This window comes from Vombatus ursinus, unplaced genomic scaffold (genome assembly GCF_900497805.2).
Source record: "Vombatus ursinus unplaced genomic scaffold, bare-nosed wombat genome assembly UNPS02014945.1, whole genome shotgun sequence".
Lineage (NCBI taxonomy): Eukaryota > Metazoa > Chordata > Mammalia > Diprotodontia > Vombatidae > Vombatus > Vombatus ursinus.
In genome coordinates, this window is record NW_020954723.1 from 29,847,118 (window position 1) to 29,867,685 (window position 20,568).

At 39.9% G+C, this 20,568-nt stretch overlaps 1 protein-coding gene across 1 annotated transcript in view; it reads right to left on the reverse strand.

Annotated features, from left to right (window-relative positions):
- Nucleotides 1–8,676, reverse strand: part of LOC114030001 (cytochrome c oxidase assembly protein COX16 homolog, mitochondrial-like) — a 125,131-nt gene extending 116,455 nt beyond the window's left edge. Inside the window, exon 1 of the mRNA XM_027844659.1 lies at nucleotides 8,432–8,676. Within this exon, the coding sequence (XP_027700460.1) occupies nucleotides 8,432–8,500 (69 nt within the window). The 5' untranslated portion in view covers nucleotides 8,501–8,676. The remainder of the gene's footprint in view (nucleotides 1–8,431) is intronic.
- Between the last annotated feature and the right edge of the window lie 11,892 nt (nucleotides 8,677–20,568).

The following is a 20,568-nucleotide window of genomic DNA, read 5'->3' on the forward strand; positions in this document are numbered from 1 at the left end:
TTGGCTATAAGAAGGAAGAAATACACCAAGACCCCTCTAAAGTGATTTTAAGGTTCATTGATCCTCAGAAGATTTGAGTGTTTAAAAGCTATACCAATGGTGTTATCATTTCTCTATAATGTGGCCTCGGTCAAACCAGTTACTTGTGCCAGTTTCATACTTCTATAAAACATCCTAATCATAGATTCATTTAAATGGTTACTAATAAAAGAGGCTATGATGTATTTAAAAAATATTAAGTGCTAATTAATCAAATGCATAATGAAATAACAATAAAATAAAATTGTGATGTTTTCTAAATAAAGATGTCTATTTTTTACTGATGCCTTATTTGAAATCATGACTACCACGCCTTTTGGGTATTCACTTGAGGCATAATAAATCTTACTTAGTCCACCATTTTAGTTCTATAGGAATCTTTATGTTTAAGCATATTTCTTCTAAATAATATATTGTTGGATTCTGCCATCTAATCCATTTTGTGTATTTTTTTATGTATGAGTTCATACCATTTAAATTCACAATTATGACTGTTTTGTGTTAACAAATAAGAGAATATATATAAAGCATTCTGAAAAACTTAAGGTGCTATATAAATGCTAAACTATTATTAGTTCCTCTATCAAATTCTCTTTGCCCACTGCCCTCTCTTTACAAAGGATCTTAAACTGGGGAAAGAAAGGGAACAGGATCATCACCAGTCATCTATAATTGGAATAATTTGGTTCTGATCAACTGCCCTCCTCTTTTCACTTATTCCCAACATCCAGATCATTGGTCTTTTACTTTCTTTCTCTTCTTTTAATACTCTTTATTGATCCTACTTTCAGAGCTGAGGTTGGCTTCATTCAGGTGGTAACCACTGGATTCTTTCTATTTCCATCTTTCCCTCTGGTTCTAAGAGTTCTGGGCAATATTCTTTTAAATTCACTGAAATATGCTATTCAGGTTTTTAACTTTTGTAATGTTTTTCAGAGTTTGTTGATTCTTAAATTACCTCCTCATCCTATTTCCTAGGTTGGCTGTTCTTGATAGTAGATAGCTCATATGTTTTCCCAATATTTCAGCTTTTTTTACTTTGTTCTAGAGAGAACTTATTGGATTGAATCAATGGGTTCTGTTTGTTCTATCCTATTTTTCAAGGAGTTGACTATTTGAATCATTCTTTTTTTCCCTTCATTTTTTCCATCTATTTATTCTCCTTGTGGCCAAACCTTTTTTCTAGAGCTCTACTTATATTTATTGGAGTTGTACTATTCTTCTGGATTTCCCCCTTAGATTTCTCTTAACCCATGGTATTCCATCACTGTGTTAGGATTGTAGTTTTCCCCTGTTTACTCATATCTTCAGCCAGTATTCCCAGGTTAGGACTTTGTGCCAGGAACAGGGTCTTCTCCTCCCAAACTGTCAGATGGATGACTAGTTCCTAGACCTGTTCCCTCTACCATCTGGATATCACTGCCCTGCCAAAATTCTCAAAGGGTGGTTGTGTGCTAGCCCGCAGTCCAGCCCTCTTCCTCAGCCTTAGCCTGGGAGAAGAGCTAGATTTAGATATTTGACCTATCCCCTCTCTGCCTCAATTCTTGGTTTCTAATTAGTGTCCTTTTGGCACAACATGGGTACTAGCCTCAGTCCTGTCTCAATCACAAACAACCAGCCAGGAATTCTCTTTGTTCCCTACTGTGGCTCCAAGAAGCCAAGAGTAAGATCCTAATGGCTTTATTCCCCCCTCCCACCCTTTTCTCTCAGACCAGGTGCACCCTTAGGCTTCCAGCCATCTTCTATTGCAACGTTTATACTAGATGAGTGAATTTACTGGTGTCTCTCTTTTGTTTTACTGGACCATTGTTTCAACTGGCTCCCTTTTATATCTCTGCTATTTCTAATGGAAGCTGGACTCAGCTAGATTTAATCTAGCTGCTAGAACCTTTTATATCATCAACTTTGCTGAAAGCCTTTCTAACATGGTTCTCATATTTTATGATACATGAAGATTTTGAGCACAGAGGCAGTCTCAGACTGAAACCTGTAATTTCAATTACAGAACTGAGTCCTTTCAAATTGTAGGCCTCCAAAATGACAGGAGTGATTAGACAAAATACAAGTGTTCTGTCACTTAATTGGTGAAATCTAGTCACTATAGCATCTCATAAGAGCTTTGTACCCATGATGTTTCCTCTATGAATTGCAGAATGTTTGAAACTTATTCTAATGGCTTTATTTACAGAACATCTTTCCTTTGAAGGAAATAATGCTCCAGAATTGTGATCTCCTTAGTCTTCACAAATTCCCCATAGGGCAAGCATTAGGGAAAGGAAGGCATGGTGCATTGAAATTACTCATTTGATCTCTTTTTTTTTAATTTCCTTCTTATCATGAACTTAACAAACATCAACAAATATGAACATTTCTCTATACAAAGAAGAGAAAAAAGGAACAGCATGTGAAGCTGCGAATCTCTACTAAATATATACAGCGTGGACTTTTTGTTTTGTTTTGATTTATATGGAGCACAGGGTCTGGTGACAAACTTTACTCTTATGTCTTCAGGCTGTCTCTTTAATCCAGCCTACAATCATGCCAAAAGGTTAGGAGTTTCCAGAGGGTCTGCCATACTGCTAAAACTTACTCTCTCATGCTCCTAGGGCTAACCCAGGTCAGGGTTGGAGAGTGCGGGGTGTGGATGGGGAATGCATTCCTACCACTGCCAAATGTAGCTCCAGGGCCCTCACTGGTATGGTTCCCATTTTACAAATAGCCCAGATGAACCCATTAGCTCTTAATCAGAGACATTAACTAAATGGAAGGCAAAGCAAAAATAATAACAAAATATTCCTCTATAAACACATTCTCCCAAGGATGCACATAGGGAGAAATGCCAGCCTTACAGGATCATAACAGAGTGGCACATGCTTAATGCCTGGGGCAACTTATGACTCCAGATTTCAGGCCTTGATGCCCTTTGGCTCCCTCAAGGACAGTCTTCAGAACACTTCACTATAGGCAGGCTGATTCTCTTCTGAGCCTCTCCTGCCCAGTGGGGCTGTTTCTCTGCTAATTGTTCTTCTTTCAAGCTGCTGAAGCAGTTTAACACTCTTTCACTTGCTCTTTCAGCAAAACAGAAATCCTAAACCTGAGATCTACAGAGCATTCCCAGGTGGACTCATTTGACTGGGTTCCAAGAAGGTTCTACCTCTCATGGTGACAGTGCAATGCAAGCTCTGAGGCCTGTACCCAAACCAAATGGATGTATTTTCTGAGCCCTAAGCTCAGCTCAGATGCAAGCAGCAGTTAGCAAACCTTCTTATTTCTCCACTTAGCTCTAGCACGTGGCAGAACAAAGCCTTTGTTTCTCCAGTCAGTTATTCCATCCAGCAAATGGCAGGGCAGGCTCTGAGGCCTTCCTGTGACCCAGCTCTAAGGTCACTTCTTGGTGCTAGCTCTGAGGTCTGTTCTGCTGCACTCAGAGAACTGTTCTTGACTAAATCTCCTGCTCTGAATCAGGGTCTTCTGTGTGAAATGACAGCTCTATCTCAATATGAGAAACCAAAATTAACATTTCGGCCCATCAAGTCACTAGGCATTTGTCTCAGCTACCAAAAGTTCTAGGTATTAGGATTTATCAGTTATCAACCTCAAAGTCCTCATAGCAATCATATGCAAATTAGATGCTGGGAAATGGGTCACTTCAGCTATCTTTCTTTTGATTTGATGTCTTCTACATGGTTTGCTTTCTCAGCGCTTTCCTCACAAATACCTTTTCTTCCTCTGACTATTAATAAAGCTTTCCAAATCAGAAAGGGACATCAACTTTCATTTTTATTTTAAATTTAATGCAGCAGGTTCAGCATTGCTTTTCTTTAGGCTCTGTTATGTTTGAAAATTAAAGTACAATGAGGCACAAAGGCACGTTCAATTTATTGGTGAGGCTAGGAAATATCAATAAAAAAGGGCCTTTCAACTCCTCAGTTAGTCAAAAGACCCCAAGGCAATTTTACAATGTTAGGGGTAACACAGAATAGAATCAATTAAAAAATGCAATCAGAAAATTTTATTTTCTCAGCTCTCTCCTGGAATTGACTTATTTTAGATTACACAAAGTCTTCAGTGTAAACTCAAATTCCAATTTAATTAATTCCAAAATTCTCTCAAATTCCAAATTAAAGTTTTCCACATTCACTTAAAGTCACATAATCCCAGAATAGAGAGGAGTAACTACAGGCCCAGACATTGTTGAGACTGATTCATTTTTAAAGAATTCAGTACTTCGTGGGCTAGGTTTTTTCTTTCTCTAAATGCTGGAAGAAGTTTTTATTTAACAGTTATTCTCACTGTGTAAAAGAAGGAAAACAACCTGGCTCAATGAAAAAGAATTTACCTTTCTGTTCCCAAACAACCTCAAATTCACCAACAGTCATCAGTTTTGTACCTTATAGACCCTCTTGACTACATCATCAACCAAGTGTCCTCCAAACACAACACACGTATTTTCAAGGTTCTGAAGGAATTGTAAAAGGGGGAAAACTCAATCTTATTGTGTGCAACACTGACAGAAAATGTTCATTTGCTTTTCTAATTCATCATTTGTTCAAAAAAATTTTAAGGCTTTCATGCTTTTCCTTACTATTTTTCATTCCCAGCATCCCCAAGGTACAGCTTAGCATTGGGACACAGGCATGACCAAAATGACCTAACTTAAACGGAATCCAGAGAGATGTATAGAAACCTGAAAATCACTGCAATCCCATCCCCTTCTGACGTCACTATAGAATTGTAACAGTGCCAGTTGCACGTATTTCCTTTAGCAGACTTCTTTTACGCGTGGCACCTTTACTTAAAAACAGACGATGATGTCCTGAGCTGAATCAATCATTTTTTTGTTTGTTTGTTTCAGTGAATATGAAGATAAATGGAACAGAGCTAATGTAATTAATTAGACATGCAGAGAAGGCTAAGGGTGCAAAGCAAAATGAAAAATCAAATGTGACATAAGGGCCCAATCTGTCACACACTTTCATCAGCTTCATTAAACAATTTTGTGTAAAAAAATGACATGAAATGCTCCCTAACAACAACCTTTTTTCCTTCTGTTTGAAATCTAGAAGGGGGAGGCGGAGGAAGCATTTCTCTATTGAGATATAGGTAAACGGAAACAACTACTTTGATGGATGGCAGGAGTAGACAGAATGATTAGAGTATGTTCCAGACACAAGAACAGAGGCACTCACTAATCACATCTTTTCAGCAAGCATTTAAGAGTTTAGTTATGTGCAAAGAACAGTGCCAAGGCCGGAGAGATAACAAAGATAAACAAGGAATGGCCCCTGATCTCAAGGAGCACTGATTTGTTCATTAACAACAGTTTTCCTTAACTACAAGTTTACCCGTGGGAGTAGTCCATGAAACATACAATGCTCTAATTGTCCTTGGCTCTTAGGCTTAACAAGAAATTCAGAGTAATTTATCTTACTTTATTAGATTAGATTTACTCTTTTACTGCAAAAACCAAGATGTTTTTCTTTCATCATTATTATATCAGACACTGGGCAGCTAGGTGGCTCAGTGGATAGTATCAGGCCAGGAGTCAGAAAGACTCATCTTCCTGAGTGCAAATCTGGCTTCAGAACCTTACTAGATTGTGGCCCTGGTCAAATCATTTAATCCCATTTACCTCCTCATCTGTAAAATGAGCCGGAGAAGGAAATGGCAAACCACTCCAGTATCTTTGCTAAGAAAACCCCACATGAGGTCATGAAGAGTCAGACATGACTGAAAAACGACCGAACAACAAAAAATGTCAGACAATTAATCAACATACATTTATTATGAAGCTACTATAGGCAAAAAACAGGGCCACAGTTATGAATAAAACAAGGGTTTTTAACCTGGGATCCCATGAATTTGTTTTTTAATTTAATATTCTGATAACTGTAATTCCAATACAATTCCATGTATTTTACTTTATGTATTTAAAAATATTATTTTGAGAAGAGTCCATAAGTTTCACCAGACTGTCAAAGGGGTCCACAACACAACAAAGAGGTTAAGAACCTTAGGAATAAGATATGGGGCCTGCTCCCAGTTTTTAATATCTCAATATGTAGGGCAGTTAGGTGGTGCAGTGGATAGAGCACCAGCACTGGATTCGGGAAGACATGAGTTCAAATCTGGCCTCAGACACATAACACTTACTAGCTGTGTGACCCTGGGCAAGTCACTTAACCCCATTGCTTAGCCAAATAAAATCATTTTAATATCTCAATAAGTGATGCAGGGTGTTGGCACCATGGATCAAAAATACAGATTAGAAAATAATTTGATTTTGTTTCTCCAGTCTTACCACGTACCTGAGACATAGTGGGTACTTGCTGACTGTCTGACTAAAGAGTTGAGGATGACTCCTAGAGTTGCTCTGTCCCTTTCTGATTCCACCAGCTCCCACAGCTTCTCTGTACAGCTAAGTCTCAAATTATATGCCCAAACCTAATCTCACCAATTGCCTGCTGGACATCTTAACACACTATCTTGCCTGCCTTTGCAGGTTTTGCCCAAAGCCTGAAATGCACTCCCTCTTTACTTTTTCTGAAAATCCCTAACTTTATGGCCGTGCTCTGATGCCACTTTATATGAAATCTTCACTAATTTCCCCATTTGTAAATATTCTTTCCCTCCTCAAATTATCCTGTATATACTTAAGTATACATGTTGTATTATTCTAGTAGTATGTAAGCTCCTTGAAGGCATGAGCTGTTTCATTTTCATCTTTGTATCCCCAGCACCTAATAGTGTCTTAAATGTAATAGGCACTCAATAGATGTTTGTTCAATTACACCCTGTTTTTTAGACAGTATTATCAGTATCACCCCTGAACTATATATACACAATAAATGGTGAGACAAGATTCATTAATAGCAAAATTCATGATCAAATGAGATAATATAAATTATTTTGTAAATCTTAAAATCCTGATATAAATGTCAACTATTATTACTAGAAGAGGAGATAGGGAATGGGGTACAACAGTCATGGGGAAAGCCAAACCCTTACCACCTGGAAAATGGTTGCCCCAATTATATATAACATATGCTCTAAGGAAGCCTTCATATTGGGTGTGTAGAAGCTCTAGTCTACAGGATACAACTCTAATAAATAATGAGTGCCTAGACGGATGTACATCTAGATGGATGTGGGAAGTTTCATTCCCACTCCTAAAACTTGGACAAGTTCATAGGATTCTAGATAGAGAGCTGGAAAGACCTCAAAGGTCGTCATGTCCAATCCCTTCATTTTACAATCACTGAAAAACTTTAGGCTCACAGAGGTTAAGTGACTTAACCAAAGTTACACAGGAAGTAAGTGACAAAGCCAGAATTTGAAGCCAAGTATTTTGACTCCAAATCCAGCTATCTTTCCATTGCAACTACTACAATGCCTCTACAGGCTACAAGTAGCCTCTAAAAACTTAAGTCTGAAGCATTTTCTTACAATAACTGAGATAAGTAACAAAAGTACTGCTAACCTCATTTTGCTGATAAGAAAACTAAGTCTCAGAGAAGTCAAGGTGCAATTCAGGTCTTCTGACTCCAAATCTGTGCATTTATCTTTCCAGTGCACTATGCTCCTTCTCCAACTAACTCCCCATTAGATTTTGAGTTGAGGCTGTTTTTGCCTTTCTTTGTATCTACAGAGCTTAGCTGGCAACATAGGTAATAAATGTTGGTTGACTAAATTTAGTCATCCCCAGGAGGAGAAATAGGCATTTTTAAAAGCACCTACTATGTGCACTTCGTGCTATGTCACTTAGCACTTTACACATTCAACTCAATAAAGTTTTATTAAGTACCTACTATGTGCCAGGCACTGACTTTACAAATATTCTCTTTTGATCCTCATAACCACCCAATGAGGTAGGTGCTATTATTATCCCCATTTTATAACTGAGGAAACTGAGGCAAACAGAGGTTAAGTGATTTGTCTAGGGTCTGGTAGCTACATGGCTGGATTTGAACTAGGGTCTTCCTGATTCCACTGCACCACTAGCTTCGTCTAGGGGAAAGAAGGTAGCAATAGACAAGGCAGCCATTAAAGGAAGCTTCAGGAGCCTCTGCCCTGTAGCTCCATTCGCTGGCTCCCTTCCCTTCCCGCAGGATGATCCCGGTGTTCTTCCCATCTCGGAAATCCTCAACTACCAACCCCACCTCCTCTGCCAGGAAGCCCTCCTTCCTCCTCTCCTCTCCTCTCTACAATCTCCGCCCTTGCTCCAGCCTCCCCGGAAGCCCCGCCTCAGTCCTCTCCCTCCCCGGAAGCCCCGCCCCGTCCTCACTTCTCCAGAAGCCCCGCCCCAGTCCTCTCCCTCTCCGGAAGCCCCGCCCCTCCGTACAACGCGAGCTGCAGCGTTCTCCCGTCCTAGTCGCCCCCTCCCTGCACTCACCATCATGGGCACACCGTAGCGCAGCGTCTTGTTCTTCTTCAGAGCTTGTCTCACTGCAGGCGCGAACATGACTTCCTTTTCTCTTCCAACAAGCGGCTCTCCGCCCGACCAAGCCGTTCAAATGCTGGACATAAAACAAAGGAGTCCTTGCACTCCGGCATCCCCTCGGAACTTCCGGGTGAGGGACTAGATCCTTCCGGAACCCTTTCCGACCGGAAAAGTCAGCGACCGACTTTTCCGTTCCGGGAGGCCTCTGTACTCTGGTTACTTTAACCCCGAGGGAGGGGCTGCGTCAGTCCGAAATCAATGTTCGGAGCAGCACAGGGACTTAATACTTTGGTTCCTACCGAACTTCGGTATAAAGACAGCGCAGTGTCATGGGGGATAGGGGCTGAACCTAGGGTTTACTGTTAGACTATCGATCCTGTTTCTTCAAGAAACATTTATGAAGCACCCAGTAATATGTAGTGGGCAACAAAAATAACGTATCCCTGCCCTTGTGAAGCTTATGGTCTAGCATAGCTGTGCTGTAAGAGCCTTCTATAGCTGAGGAATTGGGACTGGATCTGTGATTTCACTGGTGAGGAAAATCACTCAACCAAGGCAGGACAGCACTTTCTGTGTAAGTTATAGTCTTCTGAAAACTGCTAAGAGCATATAGAGATAAAATTGGCTTGTCCAGGGACATCACAGCCAATATGTGTCAGAGGCTGAACTTGAACCCAGGATGGCTTTCTATCCACTTTGCCATGCTGCCTCTCTGTGTTATTATGTGTATAATAAATAGGAGCAGCTGACATTTATTTATTACTTCCTGCAGAGAGTTAGTTTACTTGCCCTTGATCACACAGATACTAAGTATGAGGTGGGATTTCAACTTAGATCTTCCCACTTTTAAGCACAATGTTTTTGTAAAACAGATATTGTCTAGATATGTATGTATGTTTACTTTATTTTCCATTTATTGCTTTTCTTTTATATAGAATACAAATTTGTGAGTAGAATTATTGTAATATAGATGCTATTACACTACCTCTCCAAATATAACTCCTTACTAATAGTAACGGTGATGATGGCAGTGATGATGAACCTTGCCTTATCATAGACCCACCATGTGATCACAGACAAGTTTTCTTTGCATAATGAATAATTTCATCTTTCAAAATGTGGTGGAAGCAATATGTGAAAATTCTAGTCTGCTTCTGCTCCTTGCCAACAGGGAAAAATTGGTTGGTGAGATAGAAATGATCATTCCCTCTTTGAGTGTGTAATCAGGAAGCAAAACTCCAGATATAGTCTAACATACACTCTAGATTTGGGGAGAACAGATTTCAGCTGTTCAGAGGGAAGGGAAATCTTCTAAAATTCTACGAGAGAAGTCAGGATAGGAAGCATGAATAACCTCTCAAGAATACAATATTTCCTGTTCTCCAGGCATCTGGAGCCAACATAATGAATCAGGCAAGCAAGCCAGCATTTATTAAGCACTTTTTAGGTGCAAAGTACGGTGCTTAAGTAGTAGGGATACAATTTGAAAAATAAGACAGTCTGTGCTCTCAAAGGGTTCATATTCTAATTGTGATTTCTAGTTGTCCAGGGCACCCCACTGCCATGCTTAACTGAGGCTCAGTTTCTGGGTAAAACCTGGTGCACTGGACTTTTCCCACTTCCTCTGCCTTTCTCCTCAATCAAAATTAATCTGGTCTGTCTCCAATTATCTAAAAGCCCTGCTGTCTGTTATCTCATTTAATAAGTTCAATCTGTGATAACTGAACAAATTGCTATGCTCATCATTCTTGAAGCAGTGCTATGTGTTGGGCTGATCCTGCACATGCAAAGAGCTGATCATCCAGCCAGAAGCAGAATAATATAGTCAGTCTCTTGCTTTTAAGTGAGGGTCTTATGGCTCTCAAGTGTCCACTAGAGGGAGCCTTCTTTATGCTAAATGAACTGTGTCCCATTTGATGCAACTCTAGTTTTTGACAAGGGCTGTAATTCCTATGGTCCAGCACTAGACATTTAGAATACAGGAATGAAGCCACTCCTGAAAATGCTTAGTCCTCACTACCATAGGAAAATATTTTTGAAATCCTAACAAAAATCTTCACTCCCCATAAACATATCTTCATTGTTTTATCTGTTTTTATTTAATAAAACAAATTCCTCCAACTTTCTTTCGCTACCTGTCTTTTATCTTCACTGCCCTATTCCATCTCCTGACATCTCTGTACATTCTTCTGATCTCTCCACCCACCCCCCAAACCCATGAAGCAGGATGCAGTGGATAGTGTGTAGAACCTGGAGTCAGAAAGATCTAGGTTCAAATCTTCCTTCTGATACTTGCTAGCTAAGTGACCACAGACAAGTCACTTAACCCTTCTTATTCCCAGTTTCCTCATCTATAAAATGAAGGAGAAAGATTTGGTAACCTCTAAGGTCCCTTCAAGCTTTAAATCTATGATTCCATAACCCTTACCTCCACCAGGTTTCTATTGAGGGTACCATTATTTTTCACTTACCAGGTACACAATCATGTCATACTTGACTCTTCCCTCACCCCAGTGTCCAATTCCCTATCTAATTAGTTGCCAAGTCTTGTCAATTCTGTTTCTGTGACATCTCTTGAATTTATCCCTTTCTCTCCATTCATATAGCCTCTACCATGGTTCAGACCCTCATTGCCTCTCACCCTATTATAATTTATCTACCTGCTTAAAAATCTCTCCTTTTTTTAACCCATCTTCAACACAGCTATCAGACTAATGTTCCTGAAACACAGATTTAGCCAACCTCCTACTCAAAAATCTTCAATGGTTCCCTATTGTCTTTAAGATAAAATAAATCCTTAACTTGGTATTTAAGCCACCACAATCTGGCTCCTACATAACTTTCCAGTTTTACTATGTTTTAGGCCCTCTTCATTCCATTTAAATTGGGCTTCTAGCTAGTCCCCACATAGAACATTTCATCTCCCACATTCATGCTTTTGTACAAACTGTCCCCTATGCCAGAACTGCTGTCCCTTTTTACACCTACCTCTTGGAATCCTTAGTTTCCTCCAAGACACAGCCCATGTATCACCTCCTTCATAAAGCTTTTCCTGAAACCCTCAGTTGCTAATGCATCTTCCTCTTGAAATTTCTTTATGTTCTTTTATATATATTTATATTTTTGTTGTTATTCAGTCGTTTCAGTCATGTATGACTCTTTGTGACCCTCATTTGGAGTTTTCTTGGCAGAAATACTGGAGTGGTTTGCCATTTCCTTCTCCAGTTTATTTTACAGATGAGGAAACTGAGGCAAACAAGGTTAAGTAACTTGCCCAGGGTCACACAGCTAGTAAGTGTCTGAGACTGGATTCAGACTCAGGTCCTTCTGACTTTATCCACTGCACCACCTACCTGTCCCTATTTATATTTACTTAGTGTATTTGTTGCATTCTCCCAGCAAAATGTAAGCTCCTTGAGGGTAGGGACTTGTGGAAAAGATCTCAAGGTTCTAGTGGACTACAAGTCCACAGCGTGGTATGGCAGCCAAAAAACCTACCACAGAGTTAGGCTGCTTTGAAAAAGAGGTGCAGTTTCCAGAACATTTAAAGCACTTCACAACCTTGTTCCAACCTACCTTTTCAGCCTCATTAGTATATATTACTCCTTTTAACACACTCTTTGGTCCAGCCAAAGTGGATTTCTTGGTGTATCCCTCCCATGACTCTCCATCTTTTGTTTCTAAGCCTTTACCTAGGCAACTAGGTGGTGCAGTGGATAGAGCACTGGACTTGGAATCAGGAAGACAGTTCAAAATCATCCTCAGATACTTAGTGTCTGTGTGACCCTGTGTGTTTCATGCCTGGCACATAGTAGGTACTATGTAAATGCTTGTTTCCTTATTTTGCACTGGCTGTCTGCTATGTCTGAAATGATTACCTCTGCCTCTTGGAATCGCCAGATTGCTTCAAAGCTCAGCTCATGTGCCACCTTTACTTGAAGCCTTTTCCTGTGGTTTCTAGTGCCTCCTCACTGCACTCTGTTGTTCAGTCATTTCAGCCATGTCCAATTCTTCGTGACCCCATTTGGGGCTTTCTTGGCAAAGATACTGGAGTTTGCCATTTCCTTCTCCAGCTCATTTGACAGATGAGGAAACTGAGGCAAACAGGGTGAAGTGACTTGCCCAGGGTCATACAATTAGCAAGTGTCTGAGGCCAGATTTGAACTCAGGAAAATGAGACTTCCTGACTTTACGCCCAGCACTCTATCCACTATGCCACCTATGCCTTACCCCACCATAACTACTTTGTATTAGTTTGTATATATTTTCATATGCTTATATGTGTATATTTTTTTCATCAACTTCTGGAGGGGAGGAACAGTTTCACTTTTGCCTTTATTCCTAGCACCAAGCACAGTGCGTGGCCCATTATAAGCACTTTATAAATACTTATTGATTGATTGATAATCCCACCATGTGATGAACCCTGGTCAAACCATATCTTGAATTTTGTATCTAGTGTTAGATGTCACATTTTCAGAAGACCATTAATAAACTGAAATACATTCAAAGAGAAGTGACCTTGATGGTAAAGGAACTGGAGATCATGCTGTATAAGGTTCAGGTAAAGAAACAGGAGAAACATAGCCTGGAAAAGATAAAACATGGGGGGACAGACATGACAGCTATGTTCCAATATCTGAAAGGTTGTCAGCTAAAATGGAGATTAGGCCTCTTCTGCATAGCTCCAGAGAGTCAAATTTATCAGTGTGAGGAAAGAAATTCTAACATTATCCAAAAGTAAAATAGACTATATCAGATTGTAGCATATTCCCCTTCAGTGGGAGTTATTGAAACAGATGCTGAGGGGTAGAGCCAAGATGGTGAGAAAAGGTAGGGGCTTGCCTAAGCTCTCCCAAATTCCCCTCCAAACAATTTTAAATAATGCCTCAAAACAAATTCTAGAGCAGCAGAACCCACGAAAGTACAGGGTAAAACAATTTTCCAGCCTAAGACAACTTAGAAGGTCAGCAGGAAAGGTCTGTTGCACTAGGGTGAGAGAGAGTACAGATTGCACCAGCACAGACTACGCCATAGGAAACCAGCAGCAGGCCTTGGGGGTGACTAAATCAGTGGTGGCAACAGCTGCTTCTGGAGCTGTCAGCCCACAGGCAGTAAGGGGGCCTGACAACTGGACAGAAGAAGATTGCTGGGGTCCCTTTGCTGCCACTGGGTGCAGGACTCTGTTGCATTACCCATACTCAGATCTGGGTCATGGTCCCTGGGTGGCAGTGCCTAGGGTGAGGAGGAGCATTATTAACACATCAGGACCATAGCCTCAGGGGAGTTGTAACCCTAGTCACAGTTCCAGGGAAGAAAAGAGTCTTTGAGGCCTCTCAAAGACCAGAATGCAGGCCAGGAGAGTAGTAAATACACCTCTCCTTAGATCATACCGTCTTGGAAGAACTGAAAACTTACAGACCCCCAGAATTAGCTCTGAAAACAGCTAACCAAAAATCCTGAATCTTGGGATAGTGGCCCCTCCACCCCAGGTTCAGAGTCCAACTTTAATTTGAAGTTAAAAGTTAAGAAATAAGCTAGAAAAATGAGCAAATAACAAAAAATTCCTGACCATAGAAAGTTACTATGGTGACAGGGAAGATCAAAACACAAATTCAGATCAAAACTGCTACATTCAAAACCTCAAAGAAAAATGCAAATTGGCCTCAGGCTCAAAAAGGATTCCGGGAAAAGTTCAAAAATGATTTTAAAAATCAAATAGGAGAGGTAGAGGAAAAATTGGTAAAAGAAATGACAGTGATGCAAAAAAACTCATGAAAAAGAGTCAACACCTTGGTAAAGGAGGCACAAAAAAAAAAACTGCTGAAGAAAATAACACTTTAAAAAACAGAATAAGCCAAATGGCAAAAGATGCTCAATCTAAGGAAGAGAAGAATTCCTTAAAATGCAGAATTGACCAAATGAAAAAGATGTACAAAAATTCACTAAAGGAAAGAACTCCTTAAAAAGCAGAATGGAGACTTCTGGTGGCAGGATAGAAGAGCAAGGAAGGAGCGCTCTGAAGTTCTCCCAAATTCACTTCCAAATAACTTGAAAACTGCCTCAGAATTTATCTAGGAGCAGGGAAGCAGCTTATCAGCACTGCAGGAGAAGTCTGTCTCACTGGGGTGAGAGGGGAGCAAGGTCTAAGGGCAGCAGCAGGAGCCAGCCTCACAGCTAGGGGCCTGTAGTAAGGCTCCTGGGGCAATCCACCAATGAGATCCCCACCCTCCTGCAAACCAGCAGCCCCCAGGCAAGTGAGCCGTGTGTGCATCAAAGCAAGGCCCCATCCCAGCGACCCCACCCACAGCAAAAGCAGCCAGCCATGCCTTGATCTCACTGCCGACCAGTAGTGAAGGCCCACCCTGGGACTGGCCAACAGTGAGACCCCACCTCTGGGGCCTACCAGCAGATAGACCCTCTTTCTATCAACCCAGCAGGGGCCCCACCCCTCAGTCTGATCAGCCACAAAATTACTACCCTAGGGCCTGCTAACAGAGAGGCCCACTTTGCATAGCAACCCAGCAGCGGAGCCCCACTAATGGAGCAACCCTACACCCAGGGAAGGCCAACAGGGAAGCTGCCACCCCCAGTACAAGCGAGAAGGGAAGCCTACCCTCCAGAGAAAGCAAGCAGCTAAGCCCTGAAACCCAGTGAAAGCCAGAAATAAGACTCAGAGCCCCAGCACAAAAAGCTTGAGAGCATAACCAGAGCTCAGTCCTCCCATGAAAACACCAAGTCACAAAAAAGGCAGAAAAAAAGAGCAAAAATAAAAAGAGCTTGACTATAGAAAGTTACTGTGGTGATAGGGAGGATCAATAGTGTCAAAATGACTACATGTAAAGCCTCAAAAAAAAGTGTCATTTGGTCTCAGGTCCAAAAAATATTCCTGGAAGAGCTTAAAAAGGATTTAAAAAAGTAAATTAGGGAAGTAGAAGAAAAATTGAGGAAAGAAATGAGAATAATGTGAGAGGACCATGAAAAAAGAGTCAATAGCATGGAAAAAGATATACAAATTACATTAATAGTAAATGACCTTAGTAATCTAATATATTATAAAGCTTTTGGAACAAAAACTCATCATTTAACAAAAACTGCTAGGAAAACTGGAAAAAGTTTGGCAGAAACTAGGTATAGGCCAACATCTCATACCATATACCAAGATAAGGTCAAAATGGATACATGATTTGCACCTAAAGGGTGATACCACAAGCAAATTAAGAAAGCATGAAATAGTTTATCTGTCATATTAATGGATAAGGGACGAATTTGGGATGAAAGAAGATATAGAGAGTATTACGAAATGTAAAATAGTTAATTTTGATTATATAAAATTAAAAAGTTTTTGCACAAAAACCAATGCAACCAAAATTATAAAGGAAAGCAGAAAACTGGACAAGGAGGGGAATTTTGCAACAAATATCTCTAATAAAGGCCTCATTTCTCAAATATGTAGAGAATTGAGTCAAAAATAAAATATAAAAATATAAGTCCCCAATTGATAAATGATCAAAGGATATGAGCAGATAGCTTTCAGACAAAGAAATCAAAGCTATCTATAGTCACATAAAAAAATGCTCTAAATCACTATTGATTAGAGAAATGCAAATTAAAACAACCTTGAAGTACCACCTCACACCTCTCAGAGTGGCTAATATGACAAAAAAGGAAAATGTTCCTTATTGGAGGGGATGTAAGAAAACTAGGACACTAATGCAGTGTTGGTGGAATTGTGAACTGATCCAACCATTCTGGAGAGCATTTTGGAACTATGCCCAAAAGGCTATAAAATTGTCCATACCCTTTGATCCAGCAATACCACTGCTAGGTCTGTATCTCAAAGACATACAAAAAAAGGGGAAAGGACCTATTTGTACAAAAATATTTATGGCAGCCCTTTTTGTGGTGGCTAAGAATTAGAAATCAAGGGATGCCTATCAATTGGGGAATGGCTAAACAAGCTGTGGTATATGATTGCAATGGAATATTATTGTGCTAAAAGAAATAACAAGTGGAATGATTTCAGAAAAATCTGCAAAGACATGAATTGAAACATAGTGAAGCAAACAGAATCAGGAGAACGTTGTACACAGTAACAGCAATATTGTGTGATGCAGAATTATGAATGACTTAGTTATTCTCAGCAATACAATGGTCCAAGACAATCCCAAAGGACTAATGATGAAGCATACTATCCACCTTCAGAGAAAGAATTGATATTGTTTGAAGACTGAAGCATGCTATTTTCACTTTCTTTCTTTCATTCTTTTTCTTTTATTCAAGTCTTCTTGTATAAAATAACTAATATGGAAATGTTTCACATGATTACACAGGTATAACATATCTGATTGCTTACCATCTCAAGGAGAGGGAAGGGGAGGGATAGAATTTGGAACTCAAAACTTGAAATTAAAAATGTTTTTAAAAAAAACCTTTTCAGAATAGAAAAAAAGTAGGAATAGCCAAATGGAAAAGAAGGCAAGAAAGCTCAGTAATTCTTTAAAAATTAGAATTGGGCAAGTGGAAGCTAATAATTCTAAGAAGTAGTAAAACAAAATCAAAAGAATGAAAAAATAGAAGAAAATGTGAAATATCTCATTGGAAAAACAACTGATCCAGAAAACAGATCAAGGAGAGATAATTTAAGAATTATTGGATTACTTGAAAGCCTTGATCAAAAAAAGATCCTAGACATCATCTTTCAAGAAATTATCAAAGAGGGGCAGCTAGGTGGCACAGTAGATAGAGCTCCAGCCTTGGAGTCAGGAGGCCCTGAGTTCAAATCTGAACTCAGACACATGACACTTACTAGCTAAGTGACCCTGGGCAAGTCACTTAACCCCGATTACCTCACCAAAAAGCAAAAGAAAAAAAAAAAAGAAAAAAAGAAATTTTCGAAGAAAACTGCCCTGATATCCTAGAACCAGAGGGTTAAATAGATATTGAAAGAATCCACTGATCACCTCCTGAAAGAGATCCCAAAATGAAAAATCCTAGGAAAAGATCTCAAAATGAAAAATTATAGCCAAATTCCAGAGCTCCCAGGTCAAAGAGAAAATATTGCAAGCAGCCAGGAAGAAACAATTCAAATAACATGGAGCCATAGTCAGGATAACACAAGATTTAGCAGCTTTCACATTAAAGGATCAGAGGGCTTAGAATATGATATTCTGGAGGGTAAAGGAGCCACATGGATGGGGAATCTGCAGCCTTGAAGCCACATGTGGCCCTCTAGGTCTTCGAGTGAGACCCTTTGACTGAATCCAGACTTCACAGAACAAGTGAACAAGACCACATGTGGCCTTGAGGCCGCAGGTTCTCCACCCCTGAGCTATGATTACAACCAAGAATCACATACCCAACAAAACTGAGTTTAATTCCTTGGAGGGAAAATGTACGTTCAAAAAAATAGAGGACTTTCAAGTATTCCTGATGAAAAGTCCAGAGCTCAATAGAAAATTTGACTTTCAAATACAAGACTCAAGAGGAGTGTAAAACTGTAAACAGGGTCTAGTGTCTGAGGCCAGATTTTAACTCAGGAAGATGAATCTTCCTGACTTTATGCCTGGCACTCTAGCCACTGTGCCATGTAGCTACCCCTGTTTAGATTTTAATTGGACTAAACTACCTCTCAAGTATCTCTCAACCATCTGATTCTGTTACTATATGATCTCCAATGTCTCTTCAACTTGTAATTGCCTATGATTCTATCATTTCTTTAGGATCAAAGCTTTTTTTATCTTAATTTAGGCCCGTTTCCTATTATTTGGTCATCCACAGACACAGAAAACTAGTTGGTATCTTCCTCATAAATCTTTCATGAATTTGACGTCAATGATTGACACCTCTCAGCCTTCTCTTCTCTAGGTTACGTAATCCTAACTCTTTCACTGAATGTGTTTTCTGGGCACCTTAACAGGCAGAAACGTGTCCAAACTGGCAAAGTGAACTTTAATAGGAACACATATAAAGCCCTGCATTTAGTTTAGAAAACTGTAAGTATAGGATCAGGGTGAAGACGCAGAGTCTAAGACAGAATTCCATGCGAAAAAGATGTGGGGGTTGAGTTATCCATAAAACTGCCCAGGTTGAACAAATGTTTGGATTTGATTCTGTGGATGGATCTGATTCATGTCAGCACAATGCACCATCAATTCTGTTAGAGCAAGGAGGTCAGGTGCCTGATGTGTGAATGCTCCCTCTGGCTATCAGAGGGATTGGATAAGAAATTGAGAAGAGCATGAAAACATCAATACAGTGGTGCTGTGTGATGTGTGCAATTCCACTGCAAATGATGGTGAGCCACAGAGACTGCCTTTCCAATTCATTTTTGTTTTATTTTTCATTTATTTTACGAATGTCTGAATTATGTTTGGATTAAGTCCCATTTCTAGATAAAACAATAAAAAGCCTGGCTCAGCCATGGCATTTCTCCTCATTGTAGCAATTCAACTTTTCTTGGAACAGAAACCCATGACTTCTGTCAGCAAAGTGAGTCAATTTGGCAGAGTCTCAGAAAGAGCCATCCAGATACCATGCCAGTCTATTTGTCTTGTCAAGAGTCAGAAAGGTGGATCCAGTGTTTCTTATTACATTTTTTCTGTTATCTACCAGATGAACCAATACTAGAAAGAAAATGTGTATTCACATCGGTGAAAAATTGTGGAGTAGGAGAAATGAATGACAAAGTCAAGAAATTGACTTTAAACACACACACACACACACACACACACACACACACACACACACACACAGAGCTCTTAAACTAAAACCAATAGGATTCCAAGACTCTAGCCCTCCTAATTAAGGAATGAAGCTCCTTAGGACAGGTGAATGGATTATTCTTGACACATGAGCTTCACCCAATATATAGAGAATATAAGGAGACTTTGTCATTGGTGTTAACCCACCTAAAAGTCATTTAGAGATCAACTATCTCATGTCAAATGGTAATTGACTTGAATCCTACGTCTTCACGTCTCCCAGGCACCACTGTTTTCATTTTTAATAGAGGAATAATGTAATGCCAAAGGCTACCAGAGCCCTCCATTTGCTTTCTTTGAGAAAGGAGAAGGAGTGCTGACCACCGTAGTTCCTAGGGAAACAGTTACTTCTTCTGAAAGTAGTCTTTGCTAGTGGCCTAAGCACACATACTCAAACACTGCAGGTATAAACAGATATCCTTCTAAACTTCTCACCATGCTGCATATGCTTACAACCATTCATGTTCACATATACACAATGTTTATTTTGCTCCTGATCCATGCATGGGCATTAATCATATGACCATTCACCTATTCCTCTTTACACATACACATACACATACATACACATACACATACATAGACATACACTCACCACCCAATGGTATCAACTTCAGAAGAAAACTAATTCCTTCCTACCCTACTTTCTAAACCTATGGTGAATGGAGGGGTCATTTCAAATTGAGAGTTAAGTAACCTGGGTTCTAGTCTTGTCATTGCTGTTAATTGGCCACATGATTGAAAATAGGTCATGTCATCTCACCAGGGCTGCTACTTCATCTGTAAAATCTTAAGGTTGGACTATTATCTCTAAGGTCTCTTCCAAACATGACATTCTATGACCACGTGATTTCTTTGTCCCCTAATACAAGCACAGACCCCACAGGGCTTATGAGAACTATGGGGCTGATCTCCTGCAGAGCAAGGAGACCTCTGGAGAAACCTAAGGAGGTTCCTCAATGGGCTGGAAGCAGATCTTTCTGGCCCTGCATTCCTCTCATCAAATATCCTCTGGGCTCTCACACTTAGAAATTCATACAGAGCTCTTAGGAATATTGCCTTAGCCCAGTGAAGGGTGAGACTCAGTCATAGATAAAAAGGAAAAGGAGAACTGAAGAGATAACTCTTGACTGTTTTTCATTTTTCCTACTGGGGCCAGGTATTGGAGGAAGTCAGCTATCAGGGGAAAGAGTGCTACCTTTAGTTGTCTTACAGTGTTGTGCAGTCTACAACAAGGGCTTAAGGAGGGACCCCAGAAATTGTTTTATCTCATTTTTAAAAGGTTTCTCTATCAATTTCATTCATATGTTTAACCCTCTTCCTTCC